General features: G+C 39.1%; 1 protein-coding gene across 1 annotated transcript; it reads left to right on the top strand.

Moving 5' to 3' along the window:
- Positions 1-2,710: 2,710 nt before the first annotated feature.
- Positions 2,711-6,741, top strand: tent5ba (terminal nucleotidyltransferase 5ba). Its single transcript, XM_067511403.1, has 2 exons — positions 2,711-3,131; positions 5,169-6,741. The coding sequence occupies exons 1-2, from the start codon at positions 2,976-2,978 to the stop codon at positions 6,195-6,197; spliced, it is 1,185 nt and encodes a 394-aa protein (XP_067367504.1). The 5' UTR covers positions 2,711-2,975; the 3' UTR covers positions 6,198-6,741.
- The last annotated feature ends 14,113 nt before the right edge of the window (positions 6,742-20,854 follow it).

The following is a 20,854-nucleotide window of genomic DNA, read 5'->3' as shown; positions in this document are numbered from 1 at the left end:
AGACAGATACAGATACAAATATCTGTTTGTCTTTCATCGGGCTCTGAGCACGAATAGTAAAGATAAAGGCTATCAATATACTCAAGATGAGCATATTATTTTCATAATGTTTGATTATAGTTAGGAGTGGAACATGCACTTGTCTAATGCGTCATTTGTTTAAGGTGTGTTTAAATACTAGCTATCTCACCGCGCCTACAAGACTCACAGTCTCAGTTGTCATGGCTCCAGCAGGATGTCAACTTAGGGATAAACAGAGGATAAAATAACATGAACCTAAATTAACAAAGGTTTTAAGAGGGGATTATACACAACACAGTGTATACCTTTAAGGAGTATTTTTTTGTTTGTTTTAGTTCAGTTCCATGAATGTCTTGAATTTATCGAGCTGTGTCCTTCTTTCATGGGGCTGTGAGACTACTGGAGAATGTCTGACTTTTATCTGCCGTCATTGTTCTCTCATTTCCCAAGTGTTTCATATTTCGGTAGAGGCTGGATGTGCTCCCAGGATGCACAGCTACCACATTGCTGGTTATTTATAGTGTGATGACGCAGATGTTTCACATCGGCACCAGGCAGGACCCCCAGCTGGAGTCGCCTCTGCCCATCTGCCAGACAACTGTAGATGCTGTTGCTACGGAAACAGGTTAATGTTGACAACACATGGATATGAAGTGATCCTCCGTGGAAACCAAAATTCAAAACCTGACCTTTCATAAGCTTGGGAAACAGTGTCCACTTCCAGCAGTGTGCTGCAGACAACAATAAAAAGCGTGTGAAACAAACATGCAAACACAAATAATTGAGGAAGACAGTATGATGTCTTGCGTGCTTGAATGCGTAAGAGCGTGTGTTCCTGTCTGCATCACTAAAAACCGGTCCATCATGAATTGAACTTTACTCTCTTGTTAACATTTTACAGGTGCACTAACACACTGTGGAACAAGTATAAAAAGTTGGCAAATTTGCGAGTGGTGACATGTTTGCGTTGTTTTAAAAAAAAAGGAAATGACAGACGTTTACTCCTGTATTGTTACATATTATGTACTGGAAAACCTCTAAGGCCTTCTCACCACTGTAAGAGTCATGTCTGCTATTGTGAGTAATGTCTACCATTGTCTGAGGTCCTTCATTAAGGGATATGTATATGTAATGTATTTAAACATATAATAGACACCACACAAGAGCTGGTAGGGTATAAAGAAAAGAATTGGGAGATTTTTCAAATTCAGACAAATGATGAAGTTGCAGGGCACTGGCTGCATCTGACAAATCATTTTGTACTTACTGTGTACTCATTCCTCCTCAGTTGGTCCAATACTTACAGCATTAAGCATAAAAAACAAAACCTATTCTGTTGAGACCAGCTTAATGAAAAAAATGAGGGGGTAAGGTAGGGAAGTATCTGAAAATGTAATGGAAAGTCACAATGAAAAGGGCATCGTGGGTTATCTGAGCGTTTTCATAATACCTGCACAATCATAAGCAAATTAAATGAATGATTTGTTCGTGTGTTCGTAGGCTTTAATTTTCCAATGGTTGAATAAACCAACAAATCAGAGGTAACGGCTTACCACTTTAAACACATATGAATGATAAGGACCTATAAAAATGTGTGATTAGCAGGCAACACTTTACAGTTTTAATAACCTGCTATCATAGTTTAAATAATAAGCTGATGACAAGCAGCCTCAGTAAAACCTAACACAGGTTTCCAGAAAGCTTAACTTTTTATGTTTTAGATACTTATGGAAGTAATCCTGCTAATAATAAACTAGTCTAGCTTACATGCGGCTTGCATTTTCTGGCGCTTATGAATTCTCTTGTGAAATTTACATAGTTTCATATGGTTAATTTTTTTGTCAATCTCACATTATTTGATAAGAAATTAAATGATTGTGTTAGTTTAAATGGATTGTAGCACACACACACACACACACACACACACACACACACACACACACACACCTCCCTTAGAAACATTAATTGACCTTATTAGATGGGTGAAAAGTGAACTAATATTTGCAGTCTATATCAATGAAAACCTTTTTTAAATTCACCACTTTTAAGACATTATAACCAGCGGGTGTTCGTTACGGTGAATTTTTACTGTGGTTTGTATGATAGTAGGCTCTGTGTTGTATAAAGTGAAAGAAAATCTGGAAATAAATCTTATGAAACTAAATGCATGACAGAAAACTGAAAACTATACCAAAGTTAGTTACCGGGTGTTTTTTGAATAATCATGCTTAGACAAAGTCACATCTATGCTGAAGTGAATGGTTTTATCTGGCTTCATGCGGGTCTGTATAATCGTGAAGTATGTGATCGTGAATAAGGGTGTAGCTACAAAAACATCCTGCATGTTCTGCAAACATTCCCAAAGCAAATAAAGAAAAGCATCATAAAAGGACAAGGCGGTGTTTGTTGTAATCTGATATCTTTAATGAGTCATTCTACTCGTATCTTTCAATATGACATAAATGGCAAATTAATATTTCTATTATTCCTGGACATTGTTTGATCATAAGCATCGTTTGAGGAAAGACCCTGTCAGCATTCAACCTGCAGCATGAGTAAAAGAGAACGAGGAGGCAGTCAACTGCGTCATGTGAAGGGTGTTCCCTGCAGACGGGCCGTCCATCATCAATGGCCAAACGCAGTAGCCAATCACAGGACTCCTGCTAATGAGGAGGCTTTAAACCTTCTGGAACTTCTTTTGCAGACTGACTGCATTTTAGAGGCACGCACCGGAGAAAGCGCCTGGTACCACTCCAACCTCCACACTTAAATAACTTTTTCTACACTTCATCTCGTAAGCATTATATCCGGGTCTCTTCACCGCTGAGACGCACAGGAATATCTCGCTTGTAATTTAAGAAAGAAGACGCAGAGCTGCACTGGGAGGAAGCGCTTATTCGCATTCTGCTAACTTCAAGTTTTTTTGGGGAGGGGGGCTGAAAATTAACATCGTCATGTCTTGCGGTGACGCGACGGATCAGAGTCGGAGGTTATGTGTGTTGTCTTGGGATCAGGTGCAGCGCTTGGACTCGATCCTGGGGGAGGCTGTCCCCATCCACGGCCGAGGAAACTTCCCCACTCTGTCCGTGCAGCCCCGCCAGATTGTCCAGGTACTAACTAACTAACCAACCAACGACCATGTACATTTTGTATTGCAACATGTTCGGTTGTTCATTGGTTGCAGATATATTTTGAGCATAAGAATTTCTTTTTGAGTGCATTAGTTCTAAGTAATAATAACGTAATATATATAAAAATGAAATATTGGCTGCATGCAGCTGGGCAGGTATTGAATACTTAAAACTGTGAAACCTACTTACTGTTATGACACCTGGCGAAATGAACTAAACTATAATGTATTTGTCTGGTACTAAGGGGAAACCCTCTCTTTGAGCCCTGGTTGTTTCTAAATCTGCACTTTGAGACTCACAGATTCACCCACGATACCAACCTGTAGGTTCTTTGGATCCTTCATTCTTAATTGTATTTGCATGACATATTAAATCATAATTTGTTTGGTCTGCTCTCACTCGAATCTCTTGCCATGAAAAATAAAGTAGACTATTTCCTGTAGCTTTTTGATCAGATTTTGACTATGGCTCTTCTGTAAATGCATCACAGTAGGTAATGGCGGAGACAGCAGCAGACCTTTGTCCTGTTGCGGGTTTACAGGGATAAACAGGTTGCTAACATCTGCTACAACAGCATGAAGCACCACGGTCTGAGGAGTTACAGAGCTATAACTGTAGATCAAAGATAACAACCTAACAACTGTTTCACAACTCACACCTGCATGATGGCTCACAGCTTATACAGTCCGTGATCCCAACATAAGTGCCTTTCTCCACTCAACTTGTCTGCTGTATCTGATCATGCAGCCTGTGGTCTGACAGCACTGAATTTCACTCTGGCTTCTCTGACATATCAGCACGACCAACAGAAGCACAAAACCTGCAAAACAAACAACCAGAAGCCCACAATATTATTGTTTCTGGTTGGAATTTGAACCCAATCATCCCCACTTGGCTGAAAGATTAGAATTCTGCCAAGTTTATGCTCTTATGACTTTGTTCCTCCTGTTTCCCCTGCTGTGTGTTAGAGGTCTTACTTGCTTTAAGATCTGTGTCTGTAGCCTGACCCAGTATGTATAAATAGAGCCAGCTTGTTATCTGATCACCATGGGAAAGTTAACAGACATTAATCTGACAGGTTAGTGCCAGTAGGGAGATCTAGGATTGTGTGTGAGTGTGTGACAACTAATTGGTGGTGCAGCTTTAATATTTGAATTATCTGTAGTTATCATGTATCCAGTGGGAGTGTTAGATTGTCATTTACTTTTGAATTATTAACTTATTAGATGTAACAAGGAAGCTGCAGTTCATGGGTTGCTGGATCCCTCCCAATTGTTTTTAGGAGATTATGTTTAAGACATGCAGATTGTCAGTTTCCTTTATGCAAGGACCATCTTTGTCTAATTTCCAATGCAAACCTAATAGCAGTGAAGTTTGCAGGGCCTGTTTAGCTGAACATAACCCTCTTCAAAGGTGTCCACAATGAAGCATGACACCCAAACATTGGACAGGTCACTGGGACAGAGGAATGGAAAACACGCCTGACCCTTAATTACCTGATGTTCGGGGGTTTTGGCTTAAAGCAAGGTTTTTTTTTTTTTTCTGGATGGCGCTGGTTTCACATTATTCTTTGACTCTCTGGGTTGTAGCTCAGAATGGTAAATCTTATCACCGTCTGTGATAAGATAAGACAATCTGACCCAGAGGTAGATAGACCTGTAGCATAGCGTTGCCAACTCTGCCATTGCTCTAAATTTCGGCTCTTTACATTTCAACCAGACTGCAGCTGATGATGATGAAACGGACTTTTGTTAGCAGCAATATCGATCTTGCCTTCACAGACTATTGATTTCCACTAGGTCCATGTGGAACTTATTTGGACACCTTTCAAAAGTTTAACTTGAGTTTCTTCAGAGGTGAAATTGGTTACATATTTCTTTAACTAGATGGTGAAGGTTGGGTTTTAAGAATTCTGCAGATTTCTGAAATTTTTATTATTTTTTTATGGTTTCTGTAAGAAGAACGTGCAGATGTGAATGTATGTGATAAATGACATTGTGTATCATCCATGTCCAGGTGGTGCGGGCAAGGCTGGAGGAGAAAGGCGTGTGTGTTAAAGACGTGAGGCTGAATGGTTCTGCTGCCAGCCACGTGCTCCATCAGGACACTGGACTGGGCTACAAGGACCTTGACTTGATCTTTGGGGTGTCGCTGAAAGATGACCAGGCCTTCCGTCTGGTGAAGGATGTTGTGCTTGACTGCCTTCTGGACTTCTTGCCAGCCGGGGTCTCCAAGGAGCGCATCACAGCACTGACCCTCAAAGAGGCCTATGTACAAAAACTGGTGAAAGTCTGTAATGACACGGACCGCTGGAGCCTCATCTCGCTGTCCAACAACACGGGCAAGAATGTAGAGCTAAAATTTGTGGACTCTTTAAGGCGGCAGTTTGAATTCAGTGTGGACTCCTTCCAGATTTGCCTCGATTCTCTGCTCTTATTTGACCGCTGCTCAGAGACGCCAATGTCTGACAGCTTTCACCCCACTGTGATCGGGGAGAGTGTGTATGGGGATTTCAAGGAGGCCATGGATCACTTGTGTCAGAGGATCATAGCTACACGCAGCCCCGAAGAAATCAGGGGGGGTGGCTTATTGAAGTACTGTCACTTGCTGGTGCGAGGATTCAGACCCTCTTCAGAGGCAGACATGAAGCAGATGCAGCGTTACATGTGCTCACGATTCTTCATCGACTTCCCTGACATAGGTGAGCAGCAGCGGAAGCTGGAAGCCTATCTGCAAAACCACTTTGCTGGGATGGAGCACAAACGGTACGAGTGTCTGATGACTCTGCACCAAGTAGTGAACGAGAGCACTGTGTGTCTGATGGGTCATGAGCGACGGCAGACACTCAGCCTCATCTCCATGCTGGCGCTAAAGGTGCTGGCTGAGCAGAACGCCATCCCCACAGTAACGAATGTCACATGTTACTACCAGCCAGCTCCATACGTTCAGGACATTAACTTCAGCAATTACTACATTGCACATGTGCAGCCGCCGCAGGTCTCACTGTGCAGTAACTCATATCAGACGTGGCTGCCCTGTAGTTGAACTGGCTGCAGTAAAGGCCAGGGGGGCATGAGTTTCCATCATTATATGTTTAAAGGAAGTTGACTGAAAGCACACAGAGAAAAAAAATCCCACCTTTGCCAAATGTGACGAGTAAAACAATCCTGTACTGCTGTACGTTTGAGCCGACTCATAAAATGTTTCACTTTTCTCCTGCAAAACATCTGCAAGATTGCTGGTCATTTCTGAGATGTAGCGATAATATCTTATTTAAGTATTAAAAAAGGTCTTTATGAAGCTTTATATACTGTGTGTCAGAAATACATTTTTGAGGAAACAAACATTGAAGCTGGTGTTATTTTGATACTCCGGCTTAATTTTTTTAAAATTACATACCGGACCAAAGATCTATTTGTTGTCCAGAAAGTGAATGTTGATATGATTCCAAGTGCCTAAAATGAACTGTGAAATGTTCTAAAAACATCTGTAAAGTAAGAACTGTGCAGTCAGTGTTTTCTAGATTACCCAGATTCTTTTCAGGAACAGAAGCATTCATTTTTGTGAGATTAAAAAAGCAAAAACATCATGTTTTTTGTATTGTGGTTATTTTACTTAACATTGGCCTATACTGATTGTTGACATTTTAATCTTTGGTTCTGAGGGCTGCAGTTAGTTTAAACTGTTCATTATCTGAACTGCTTCACCATTCACACAGTCGAGTTGTAAATTCTCACATGACCATTGTAGACCGTATGTTTTCATTACACACGTCAGAGGCTTTTTGTGTGTGTGGACTTTCATACTCGCTTCCTCTAGAGTGGTGGCTTAGTGATTGTTCTATACCTGATGGGCTGATGACAACAAGGTGGCTCATTTCCAGTATCCAGGGCCATTGACATGCATATACTGTCGTCTGGAGTGGGTTGCATTTGTTAAACTGGGGCTGAGGATCCATTACAATCTGAGGACGTGAAGTATAAGGAGGCTTTTCTAAAGCACAATGGCCTCTCTCTCCTCTGTGATACTAAAGCTTTTTAACAAAGACTGGCCTGTTCTACCACCCATGTTACCACTGGAAACCCAACTCTGCTTGACCGACTACCATATCCATGTCATTTTGTCTAAATCAAAATCAAAAATCTGTGCAGACATAAGCAGAATGGTAAGGTTTGTTAAAGACATAGAGGGAGGACATTACAACCTTCATAGAGATTCTAAGCAATTTTTTAATCTGGCCAGTCACTGAGATTAAAAAAGTTTATTTTGATACATGTGAGTCACACTCAACATCCTTCTTTCTTACAGAGCTTGAGCAAGAGCATCAAAATGTCAGATGTTGCAAGATGGCCTTCAGAATCTGCAGCATTACACAAAGTTCTGTCCATTCCTTTATCTCCTAAGAAATCTGCTAAACACACGGGTATTTACTATCAGTGGTGGTGGTCACAGAGTCCATTTACAAGGAAAAGTCAGAGTAGCAAAGGCAATACAAAGTAATCTCGGTCTCATGTTTCTAGTTCTTTCCCCTTTTTTGTCATGTCATTTCACATGTGGCCAGCTTAACTTTCTAAACAATCCTAAACTAAACAATCTACATTGTTGCCCATAAAGTTGTTATAATTTTGTGTTCAGACACATTTTTTTAAGGTTATTTGTGTTTCAATTTTCACTGTAATATGTTTGGAAGATATTGGTCAATAAAGTTTTGAGAAGATATACACTTTACTTAGAATAAATCATGTTATCACAATAATTTCAGGAAGAGGTAAAAAACATTTTATTACAACTTCATGGGCAACAGTTTATTTTAAGTCTGTTGGGTGTTCAAAAGTAAGTGGTCTGCACTTGAATAGCACTTTTTTACCTACTGGTACTTAAAGCACTTTACACTGCTTCACAATCATACACAGATGCGGGAGCTGCTATGCAGCTGGCCAACACTCACCGGGAACAACTAATTTGGGTTTCAGTGTCTTGCTCAAGGACACATCAATATGTGACCAGAGGAGCTGGGGATTGAACCAACAACTGTGGGATTGGTATACAACTGCTCTACCTCCTGCACCACAGTCACCCACAGAGTGATTCCCTGAGTAGTTTGAATGTGGTTCCACATAAACGTTTGCAGGTTGCAATGTTTTCTAACAGGCTTTTGTAACATAACTGCCTCTCCTGAGATAATTATTGTCTTTGTAGATGCTTATACCTGAACATGATTATCCTTTTCTTAACTATGTAAAATAACAATGTGTTGCTTGAACAAAGCATAAAATATTATGAGCTGAAAGGTTATTCTGGGTGAAAATCTATAGCAAACAAACTGGAAATGATTTCCAGCTGGTGTAAACCCTATATTGAGTTGTTTTAAATTTAGTCGAGCACCAGCTCAGCTTGGTGGCTCAGTGCTATTTTCATTTTTGTCCATTAGTGGAGTTGAACCAATCTTTATAGTCTTTAGGCTCATATTATGTCATAAAAGAGTAACTTTTGAGAAATGTAAAATTTATTTCCTTTATTTATAATGTTAATAATGCACAGAAAAGCAAAGGACTTCTGTCCTCATACAGTTGATGGAAAAGCAGACCAAACAGTAACTGAGCTGATTAAAATTATTTTTATCAACTACCAGGTCTAGATGACAGAGGTAGAAATTTCATTCCAGCAATAATAGTGTGAGATTTCGCAGACTTTTAATTTGGGCTTTAATTTAGAGACTGTGTGTGGGCTGAGGTTCTATGCATACGTCTGTGTAAAAGAAGCGTGATGACAGGACAGAGACACAGTAATGACAGAGATTTTGCTATTTCTTGCCACAACACAAATCAAACTCACCATAGCTTGGTATCTGTGCTATTACCTCTCCTGAAAAAGGGTTTATTCACCCAAGGGAGTGATTATAATGTCCCACTTACCCATTATCCACTGGGAGTTTTTCAGTCTGTGGCAACCTTTGGTGCATCCTCTCCTCTCATACAAGACAAACTTTCAAGAGCCAATAAAGCTTCCCCCTGACCTGAGTCAGGACATGAAGATGTTTTGAATTAAGTTGTACTTTGGGAACACATGGCTGTGTGGATGTGACATCATCCTGATGGTGCAAAAGAGGAAACACATGTCTTTCTTGAACTCCATGATTGGAGCAAGCTGACACTGCAGCTTCAGCTGGAGGAGACGTGTGGGGCGTCATCTTTGTGTTGCTGTGTTGCCAGGGTACAGTTCTGAGAAATGTCCAAAAGTTCAACACAAGTTCTTTGTGAAAGTCTCCAATGGCATAGCTACCTCCTCAGTGTATTGAAAAGAGGAAACCTACATGTTACAACAAGCCATCATGTCTGTAGGAATACATACAGTATTAGGACTTCGTATTTAAGGAGTAAACTTTTAAAGGAGTGTTTAAGGAGTAAACCTTTTTTAAACTCACTGAATAACATTTTTTTTACTTAACTGAAAACATGAAAACTCTTAAACTTACAGATATAATTGAGTACATTTACTCAAACACTAAGGTACTCATACTTGGTTTCATACTATGTATACTTCTACTTGGTTGATATGGAAATACTGTTTGTTCACATCCACAGGTGTTCTTAGTTACACTGGCTGATTAGACCTCTACTCAGGTTGGTTTTCTAATGTCACCACTGACTAATATGACATATGGATATGAAATTAGGTCAAGATGTACCACTATAGCAAGAACAACACACTAACGGGTAGAAAAAACAAACAGATGGATGAGTGAAGTGTCAATCAAGTTCAATTTATGCACAGTTTGACAGTATAGACAGGACAAATTAAGTGTAATGTAAGACCTACATGTCAAACAACAATTTTGCAAATATCTTTGTAACACTTGGCTACCTGTTTTATTACAATAGGATGCAGTTGCCGTGATTTTATTTTAAAATCACTCCATAGGTAATTGGATAATGCTGATGACAGGTGTAATATTGGGGAAACTAAACAACTGAAGTAACTAAACTTCTACAAAATGTAAAAATATATTTTCAATTGCTAACAAGCATTGGTGAAAACTAAAGCCACATTGTCAAAACTCTTCACAAAGTCAGCAAAACTGAAGTCCATGTGAAGCAAACTGTGATTCACTTTTCATGAACAGCTTTCTCTGTCAGAGGCCATCCCCTTCAAAACATTATACTTTTGCATCACATTTTTCAAATCCTAAAATACTTTGTGCAAAAGGGTTGAAACCGCAATCAAAACAGAATGATGGAAACTTAAAACTTAAAAGTTGCATGTCTGCTGCAGCCACATTTAAATCTATAGAAAATCATATCAAAAATACTGACAAACGTGGAGAATGTGTGAAAGAACTCTGTTATCAGTATGTCCAGGTAAGATGTCTGCTGATTAAACAAACAGAATCCATGCATAGCTACGCATAATGTGATATACTGTGGATTTAGATTATTTTGGATGGTAATGGAAATGGAGGCTGTACCCGCATATATATAATATGGAGAGGCTAATTCCTTTCTCTGATGACCTCCATAATCAACGTGTGCCAGCAGGAGAGAGAGGTCAAAGGGTATTTTAAGGTATAAAATCTGCTGCAGTCCCTGACTAGTTTGCTGGACATCCTAGGATGTCTTTCTTTTTCTTGCCTCCATCCTCGCCTTTCCTGAACCCTATAGAAGAGTTTTTCTCCACGTGTAGATGGATGGTTTATGACCACTCTCTACATGACCAGCTGTTCTTACTGGATGCTATGAATGCAGGGTGTGGATGAATGAGCTTATTTTGAGACATGCATGATGTGTTTTGTTGGTGACAAAAGAGCTATGGAGATGAGCAGAATTGTTTAGCTGGGATGCATGTCTGTAATGCAGACTAGGTAAAGCGTTTTGAGCGTTTTAATTTCATAAAAAAAAAAAAAGCAAAATGATATAGTAGTACAGCATGTCTTTGTAAAATCACTACTTATTGCTTTAAGAGAGTGAGGTTACATTTGTCCTCTGCTTGCAGTCTTTACAATAGGTTAAGATTAGCCTCATATTTATCTGTGAATGGTATCAGTCTTCTCGACTGACTTTTGTCAAGAAAAAATGTATGCTTTAAATTTGTGTTTTGCACAAACATGTGTTTTATGCGTGTTTGGTTTATTAAGTTATAAAACATTATTTAAGCACAAATAAAGGCAATAACCACAACTGATAAACTTAACATGTGTCCTAGAGTAACTGAAACCTATCAAATATCTATGTGGCAAATAAAAAATTAAATGAGAACAATTTCTGATTTAGTTTTGTGTTAACATGAAACAACATTGTTGTCTTAAAACCCCAAAAGTTCAGTAGGACTCACATGCAGCTGGACAATGGTTTGACTCAAGATGTGAGTCACCAAATTCATGTGTGTGTGTGCACTTATTTAAAAAATGATGTCATGGCTGGATGGAACATGCTAGAATAAAAATGCTCCAGAGTGTTGATTGGACAGTCTGTACTAGGACAGTGGTAGGCAGAAGGTGTGTGTGTGTGTGTGTGTGTGCGTGCGTGCTTATGTGTGTTTATCTGTGTCTATGACTGTGAGTGTATCTGTGTTTGTCAGATTACCAAATTAGCGTGCAGGAGAGAAATAGTATCTGTTATTTTACTTGAGAGTTCAGGGAGCGTGGGGGTGTCACGGCAGAGCCAAAGTGCTGCTGGTGAGGCAAAATAAAGTGTGAGAGACACTCAGACACACACACAGAGGGAGCCAGCACTGAGCATTCCTGGCATTACAGCCCACTGACAAACAATCCTAACTTTATCCAGTGAGCCGGGCCAACTGAATGGCTGCAGTGTGTAGAGTTGCCCCACCAACAGGGGCAGTGCCCAGCTAGATCCTCCACTCGGTCCCACATTGTAATGTCAGATTTAGAACTGTCAGCCATCATGTGCACTATAAATTATTAAAATCTCAAACAAATTTCATGTCATGATATAATCTTTATATTTGGATGTAAACATTTAGCAGTTCATATCATTTGATTATGATTCTCATTGTGAAAGCACCAGGGAGCTTATTATTTCTCCTAAGATTTGTACGAAAACATGTTCATGTTCTGTCGGATACAAAAAATTCTGCCATGTACTTAAGCCAGATGGTGATTAATAAGATTTGAAAGGACGAAATAACATTCGTCTTATTAGACTATAAAAGAGATTTTATGAGAACAGAACAGCACGTTCTTCTCTGTGGCAAAGTTCAAATTATTGCCTGTTATTTCACCACCATACGCCCACACAGACCAACACATACATAAACTTTGCACTTCAACCAAACCGCATAATTCATAATGTTGTTTGCAAACAATATGTAGAGCACCTAAACATGAACACGCTGCTAGTGCTGGTATTTCAGAATTTAGAGCCAACAGCCCAACCTATGATAGTGTCCTGTTTGCCAAGTTGATTGAATGTTCCTCATCCTAAAATTCTGATTCTGATGTGGTGGTTCTGGGATTATTTTAACAAACCAGACAGACAGTTGGATCCACCTAAGCTGATACAGGTAGCTTGAAGGTTTGTCTTCATCCTCATAGTGCTACGTTAGCAATCACTTTTTGGTAGCCTACTACAACGGCTGGTTGAATTTCACTAGAGTGAATAAGCTAACTAACTAACTAACTAACTAACTAACTAACTAACTAACTAACTAACTAACTAACTAACTAACTAACTAACTAACTAACTAACTAACTAGCTAACTAACTAACTAACTAACTAACTAACTAACTAACTAACATCACAATTATCCAAAGTCAGACTATTAAACTTTGAACTCCATGTAAAGGGTTGAAACACATGTTATGTGAGATAGTCCTTTTTTTCCATTTTCATTAAAAGATTATCCTAGTGGAGGCAATTAATCTTCATGTATTAACTGGCCCTGGTCCACTGGGCCTACAGATAGAAATAAAAAGACTGCCTCATCGAAGCTGAACTTTGGGAAAGGAAGAGACGTGAGTCAAAATGAGGAATGCAGAGGAGAGGATTGGACATTATGTCCCTGTGCTGCTCTAAAACAAACAGAAACTCACTGACCTGATCCTGTTCAATCTACGTACTGTCGACCTAATTACCAAAGAGATATACACTTACCTGCCACTTTATTAGGCACACCTTGCTTGTATTCATATTTGATCATTTTCCATTTTTGAGTAGTCTTGTGAACTGTAGCCTCAGTTTCCTGTTCAAAGCTGATGGGAGCGGCACCTGGTGTGGTCTTATGTTCCTACAGCCCATCTGTTTTTGGACCTATTTCTAAATCCCTGCATTAGGCTATGCTCATTTGCGGTATGACATTTATTTTTTAGGTGCTTTTACTTCAGTATTTGCATGTTTATTGCACATGATATTACAACAAATGAACAGCAAGTTAATATTGCACTTTCTACTCCTCTACATTTATTCAACAGACTTATGATTTAAATAAGCCACACATTTATCATCTGCATCATTATTGATGTTAACACATAAAAACTTCAACTCTGGCTACTTCAATATTAAAATGTATGCATCCTTATGTATATTGATTATTTTTTACATTTGCTACTGTAAGTTTAATTTAATGTGAACATATTTGCACTTTTTTTTATTTCTAGACAGAGGATGTCTAGACTTAGTAGATGATTTGAGTACTTATTCACTCACTGTCAGTATTACCCAGAACACATGGATGGTTTTTAAAATAAAATTGTTAGAAATAAGGTGTTTGAATTTGTTTGACATGAAACTTTTCAAATGTTTTGCAGAAACCTTATTAATGAGACACAAACATAGACTAGATCTGAGCAGTGATGTTATCAGCAGCATTCACATTCACATAGTTCACATATGGTTAAAAGACTTGATGTTGTATAAATACTAAAATGTTTTTTTACTTCTTTTGTGCTGTGACAGATGCAGCGTCAGTGAATAAAGGGATCAGGGTTTTCTAATAGTCCGTTGTAGGTGTTAAAATGTAATTTTAAAATGTCAAGGTAATGAACTTGTGGAGGGTCAGAGATGACTATCATGTGAAATCCTCCTCTTAAGCCCTTCTTATCAGTTGGACATCACGTGGAGCCCATTACCAGGGCGCCTCTCACTGGTGTTCCCCTTCCTGAATTCCTGGAACAGGACAGGAAGTGCACTGTTGAGAGGGCTTGCTTGTACTCTTCATCAACACAAGTGGAGAGAGTAAAGACCTCCATGTGGGTTTTCAAGAGATGGGTGACTCATACTCTGGGACCTGGGCCAGTCTGATGTGGGTTTGTTTACTTAGGATCCAGTAAAAATCATTGTTCCACATTTCAGGGTTTTCCATGTCTCAGTGCCACCATCTGACTGCTGAACCCCCACAATCTACCTCCTGCTGGGAGTGACTAGGGTTATTGGCTACCAGTTCACTGAGAACATCAGTTTGATCTGGTTATAATAATTCCATGGCTTTGTGTGGATATTAATCAGAGTGAAATCATTAAATGCTCCATGTCTTGATGTTGCTCCATGGTCAATGGAGAACGTTTGGGGTTGGCAATTTCCACACTCAACACTGACATTTTTGTTGAACTGGATTTCTTCTCTGTCTGAAACTCAGATCAGTTGGAAAATGAAGCCACATCTTTACACATAAATCAGTGATTTGTTTTGCCAGTGCAGACTTTACTTTTGAAACGTACGCTCTTTATTCCAAACCCTTTTCTACTGGATCATCAACACCAGCTATTAAAAGAGTCAAAAAGTATGGCAGCCCCAAGGAAACTTTTCACTTAACACTTACTGTGAACATTGCTGACACACTGTCTTTTGTGTGGGAATTAAACAGTATGTTCACTACATGTCATAAATTTCATAACTGGCATTGAATGGCAAGAGAAGTATTGGTTCCAGGTGCATTTCAGAATCCACAACCATTTGAACTGAATCAATATAACATTATACAGAAACTGAGCCGAACCAAATGTTTAACCTTGGAAAATATAGTTCTGATGACGTTAAACAATTAACGTCATCAGACGAAAAGTTTTCTCGTGAAGACAATGGATTTTCCTAATAATTACTTGAATGCATTTCCAAGCATTAAACCGTTCTTGTTAAACAGTCAGAGAGAGTGAAATATGAAGGGAAAATATGACCACTTAATTACAGTCAGATGTTACAGCTGTTTTGATGCTAATTTCTATTTTTGTACTGTCAGTCTGTTATAGTAACATATAAAAAGGAGCAGTTGCTTTTCACATGAAACCCTTTGTCTGCTAACCAAAAGGTTGGGAGTTAAAATATGTGGTGTAGGCATGAAACCCCAACAACAACAACAACAACAACAACAACAACAATAATAATAACCATTGTGTGTTGACTTTAGTCAGTCTGTTCTGTCCTTTGGCCAGAATATTTTCCAGTCATTCTGAATGGCTCAAGCACAGGAGCTGAGTGTGTGGATTTGGAACACCCTGTTGATCCACATGTATCAACCTATACTGGATACAAGCCTCTACTTTCCGTGACAATTAATTTATTATTATTAACACTGGACATCCTACAAAAAGAACATGCCACACAAAGCTTTTAATATGTTCTATCGTGGTGGTCTTAGTCTTTGTAGTTTTTATAGAGTTTCTTATAATTTTGACTTGGTTTAAATTAGAAAATGACAGAAAAATAATTAAATTATTGAATTTTGTTTATTTCACTTTTTACGGGTATTGAATGAATTGTTAGTAATTTGTTGTTGGATTTGATCAGAAGAAAAAAAATTGTATCTCAGTTTTGCTGATCTGCATTTTATTATTACTTTGAATTTTGACTACTGTAATTCAACTTACGTAGAAGTCCTTCAGTCATCCATATCTATCGAATAAAACACTCGCCCTGTATTGGTATCTCTTGAAAAAATACATAATTTTGATGCTTTTAAAACTAAGTAGACAGCAGGCATCTGTCTACATCTCTGATCTTCTCATTTTCTCCTCACTATTCCACATTTTCAGTCAAATTGCAACTGTGCCAAGCATTTTTCCCTGTGGCTCCCTAAATGTGTCTATTGTCTGTCTCCTACTGATAGACGTCCTGCGTGTCATTTACTTTAATTATTCAAGTTGAATGTTCTTGCTTTAAGGTCACATAAACAAACTAATGGTTATAGATAATATAAAATGAAGCAAACTGCATAATATAACCTTGATGTTTTAACAATAGAATTTAAAATGTAAAGCATTGTTGTTGTGTATTCTGCTTGCAGAACATTTGAGCCCAATGAATGAAGACATCCTGTTCACAGTAAAGACAGCACACAGATGCTGTCTGTCTATGTGAGGTCCAGGAAGTTAAAAAGTCTCAGAGCTGTCAGTGACCTGAAACAGAAACAAACACACATATCATCTCTTCCCCACCTCCCCAAAAAGACACCCACCCACAGTGTGTATGCTCTTTCAAACACATGCAGCCATTAACATACATGCTGACATCATCACTGGAGACCTCTTGTCATGCCTTCACACATGCATTAACAAGTCTGTTTTTGATGACCCTGGGGTCACCTCCAAGGCCATCAGGAGGGTTTTTTTTTTTTTTATTAGAGCTGTTGGACAGGACTCCTTTGCTTCCTTTGGGCTGTTGCAGTCTCATGTGTAAGCAATAAATCCACCACAAACTTGAAACGAACACAGCTGAAAGATGTTTGGATAGCCCCTCTTGTTTCTTCTTTGTAAAAAACAAATGGACAAACTGATTTCACTGTTTGTCCATTCATCTATGTAGGACCAGCTAATTTGGAAATTGCAACAAGCGGAAATGCTGACAGTATAATGTTATCTGTCTTATTTTGCCCAAAACCCAGTGCTATCATGACAAATACGGGTCACAAATAGTGCTATCATGACAAATGAGTCGCAGACTAAATGCACATGAGAATGGCTATGAGTTCATTTTCACTTCTTTGAAACTTGTACACATATTTGGTTAGTAGACTGTTTGATCTGCAGAATGGCAGGAAGTAAATATAAGGGGAGAGTATGCATGTCCCCGTACACCACACAGCCTGGAGGATAATTATAAAACATTCAGTTCCTTACAAAATAAAGAAGAGGAAGACGCAGAAGAAGTGGTGGCATACTAATTAGCCCCCCATGTAGATAACACTTCAAAACCACTGGATCCTACTATTCTTATGTGCAACTTGATTTATGTCCTTTCTTTAAGTGCCCGATAAAGGCCTTTATCTTTCCACAAAGTCCACAGTCCTAGTTACGGTTTCTTTAGCATTTTGTATGATTTTACATATTGATTGATTTAGTGTATGATGTAGCAACTCCTGATGAGTCATCAAGGTACTGACTCAGATTTGACAAAGCTTCTCCAGAGCTAGAGAGCATTTTATGGTTGTTTTCATTGATCGAGCAGCATTCATGGAACCTGTAAACTCATTTGGATATGCATTAAATGGAGGAGTGCTGATGGTTCAGTTAAGGCATACTGTACATAAACATGTTGTTTTATGGGCATTAAAAACCTGTACATGTGCTTGTCCAAATGGAAGGAAGAGATACTGTAAATGTTTTTGCTCTTATTACTTTGTATACTCTGTTGACGTCTGGTTTCTATTTTCTGTGTACTTTAATGTTTTTGACTGCGTTGTTGCCCATAGGGCCAATATTTGTGGCCAACTTGGATTTTCTCTGGTAATTGTAAATATACATTTTCAGCAGAGCTTAAATTAAATCAATAATTAAATTAAATTAAATTAAATTAAAATCCTAATTTAAGCTGAAGTGAAGCAAATGTTAGACATTTTCGTCTTTAAATGTTTCTGCAAAATGTTTACAATTAATTGTTCCTATCTGAAAGTACTGTATGCAAACAGCGAACCTGTGCAGAATCTAACATAAAGTACAGCAAAAGTTGCTAATACAAGCGGAAAGGTAGATGTCAAAGGTTTTGAATTATGGTGTTCTGACTAGTGGGATTAGTGGGCAGTTGAAAAGGGAATGAGAGTAAGAGGGGATTTACATACTAACACAATTTACCCTGTTTGTGTAGGATCACTGCTTTGTCAATTAGCAGTGATTCATCTAAGGGATTTATATAGTGATATTTGTAGACAGCTAGACTATTGAGCAATGAATGTAGTTATTGATTGCTATAGTTACAGCTTTTTGAATGAAAAGACAAACAGCAAATGTGTTTAATATGATGGCACATAATTGCAACATCTGAATTCTTTCCATTCACAGCAAACTGATTTGTTTCTTTATTTAGCAGGATTTCCTCCCTTTCAGTCTCAGGCCAAAGGGGTTATGAACTTGTTTGTCGAAATGAATCTGAAGCTCAAGCACAAATGAAGAGAGCTCAGAGATAAAATCGCAGCCTTGGGAAGAACCACAAGATCTTTTTGCAGACAGTCTATGCAAATGACTCAGTGACTTTTCTGTGTGCCAGGGAGTAATTGACGGCTGTGGATAAGTTATAGTACATTTTACATGTCCCTTTCCAGCTTTTTTGCATTTAAAGGCACATGTGGGTATTCACGGTGAAGTTGTATGGTCTTTTCATTTTTCTTAGTGTTTTGTTCAAAATCTGCTGTTTGGGTAAATACATCGACAGTCCTCATTGTTGTCATGAATGGGGTTAAACATCTCTCTAAATGCATAATTCAGACTTAGTTTGGTTACTCATTTAGTTATTTTGGTTGGACTGTGTCTAACAGTGGGACCAGTTATTTTAGTCAAAGGTAGGCTAAAACAGTGGCACCACCAAAACAGTTCTGGATATTGCAGATTTGGCATGTGTATGTGTGTGTGTGGGGCAATAAATACAGACTTACAGGCAGCTGAAGGTACAAGGATGTGCTTAAAGTATTTGGGTGGTCCAGTGTCTCCGGGAGATTCAGCCTGTGCCAACGCCAAACAGTGGTCATTATTAACAGACAAACCAGCACCACTAGGCTGAGATTACCTTCCAGCCAACTGCAGATGTGAATGTCTAAACAATTCTCCCACTCTGTTTTGACACGCTCTATTACAGGTTCTGCATCCTACACCAGATCCAAAATAAAATTGACAGCAAAATGAAATCATTCATTTTCTGGTCTGATGTCATCCAAAAATTGCCATAATTGCCTGGGCCTGGCGTCTCTGGTCTGTTACTGGCACAGACATTAGCGCTAGGCGAGGTGCACAGAGTAGACTTAAGTAGACTTGTGGATGTTCGCTGTTAGATCAACGTTTTCTCTTTGTCCATTCAAATATGGTATGCACTTAAGATGCAGAACCACTTTCCTTTGTCTGTTAGAAACCGCGGCCCGACACAGTAGGTCTTTAACTTTCTACTGCACTGACAAGCAAAGACAAGATGTGACTTGATGTGGTCAGACCTGAGAGGCTAATGACAGACTATCAAACCCAGCAGCAGAGGGTACTTCAGTGCACTGTATGGGAATGCAGACAGACGCAGTTATGTAACCATGTAGAGCCTGTAAACCACAAGGAATCAAAAGTGAGAGGAGAATCACTGACTGACTCCCAGAGATTCACTATAAACATCAGGGTCCTACTCATTACCATGAATGAAAACAAGCTTTCTTTTATGTGTAGACATTTCTGTACACACATAACATTTGGAATGGTGGGGGCACTATACTTAACCTTAAATAAAAGTAGCAGTATCATAATCAACACCTACATCCCCAACATACTCAATGCTTCATCATGGTGAAGATCCATGTTGGGTGGATCTTCACAGTGGGTGTCCATGAGAGAAATGTGGCCAGATGACAGTAGGAAGAGGGAAGGTGATAATGACTGATGGGGTAGAAATACCAGTACCATTCAAAGACAAGACAGGCAGAGCTCTTCTCTTAGTAATCAGAAAGGAGTCAGAGGTTAGAGGGGGGCAGCAGCTCTCGGCCTTTATCCCGTGCTTTTCCTTTCTGCAGCCCAGAGCTGAAAGGTTTAACAAACCCAGTAAGCCTACAGGAACTTGAGGTTGATCTTGATCACTGGGTCTTCCTCTTGCCCTGCTTCCTCTCTTACCTCACAGTGAGCTGTCCCACTTTTCCAGCCGGCCAGCAATCACCACCTGCCAAACCCACTGCTGTCTTCAGACGGTGGCATGGACTGGTTATACACTCAGCCTGTTGTGTAACAACCCTGCAAAGAGATAATACTCTTTACTCAAGACAAGCTCTTATCCTGTACTTTCACCTGCAGTCATTAACACAGTTATCCTCAAATCCCTACACCACAAACAAGAGTGTCACACTTTGGCATTATATTAATGTACCATACTACATATTTTAGGGTTTAATTTTAAGCACATTGTTGTAGTAAAAAAATTCTGAATATTTACACTTATCCTTTAGGACAGACTTTTAACTTTTCCAGCCAATACTGTTCTGTAATGATATACAATTATGTTAGAGAGCACTGCTGTCTACATAAACTGTCTACTTAAACAATCGGGTATGAGTACAGTTGTCGACAGAGATATCCACACCGATGAACATCCAGTCTTCTTCCCACTCATATTATAACTGTCTCTGCAACCAGACTATTGCAGCTTGCATCTCATACATTTCTGCTCACACAAGTTAGGCATTCAGCAGCAGGGATGACTTTGACCTGAAGAATGGCTCAGTTGCTGGTGGACTGAAGGAGTAAACCTTCATGCCTTTAGGCTTGATCCCCATGAAAATATTCCTTAAAGAAATCCTGT

The sequence above is a fragment of the Channa argus genome, chromosome 7 (assembly GCF_033026475.1).
Source record: "Channa argus isolate prfri chromosome 7, Channa argus male v1.0, whole genome shotgun sequence".
NCBI lineage: Eukaryota > Metazoa > Chordata > Actinopteri > Anabantiformes > Channidae > Channa > Channa argus.
Note: the sequence above shows the minus strand (reverse complement) of the source record. Positions and strands in the feature narration are given on the sequence as shown.

Coding starts and splice junctions, on each gene's coding strand:
- tent5ba (XM_067511403.1), top strand. CDS start 2,976: ATGTCTTGCGGTGACGCGACGGATCAGAGTCGGAGGTTATGTGTGTTG. Junction 3,132..5,168: donor AGCCCCGCCAGATTGTCCAG/GTACTAACTAAC, acceptor ATCCATGTCCAG/GTGGTGCGGGCAAGGCTGGA.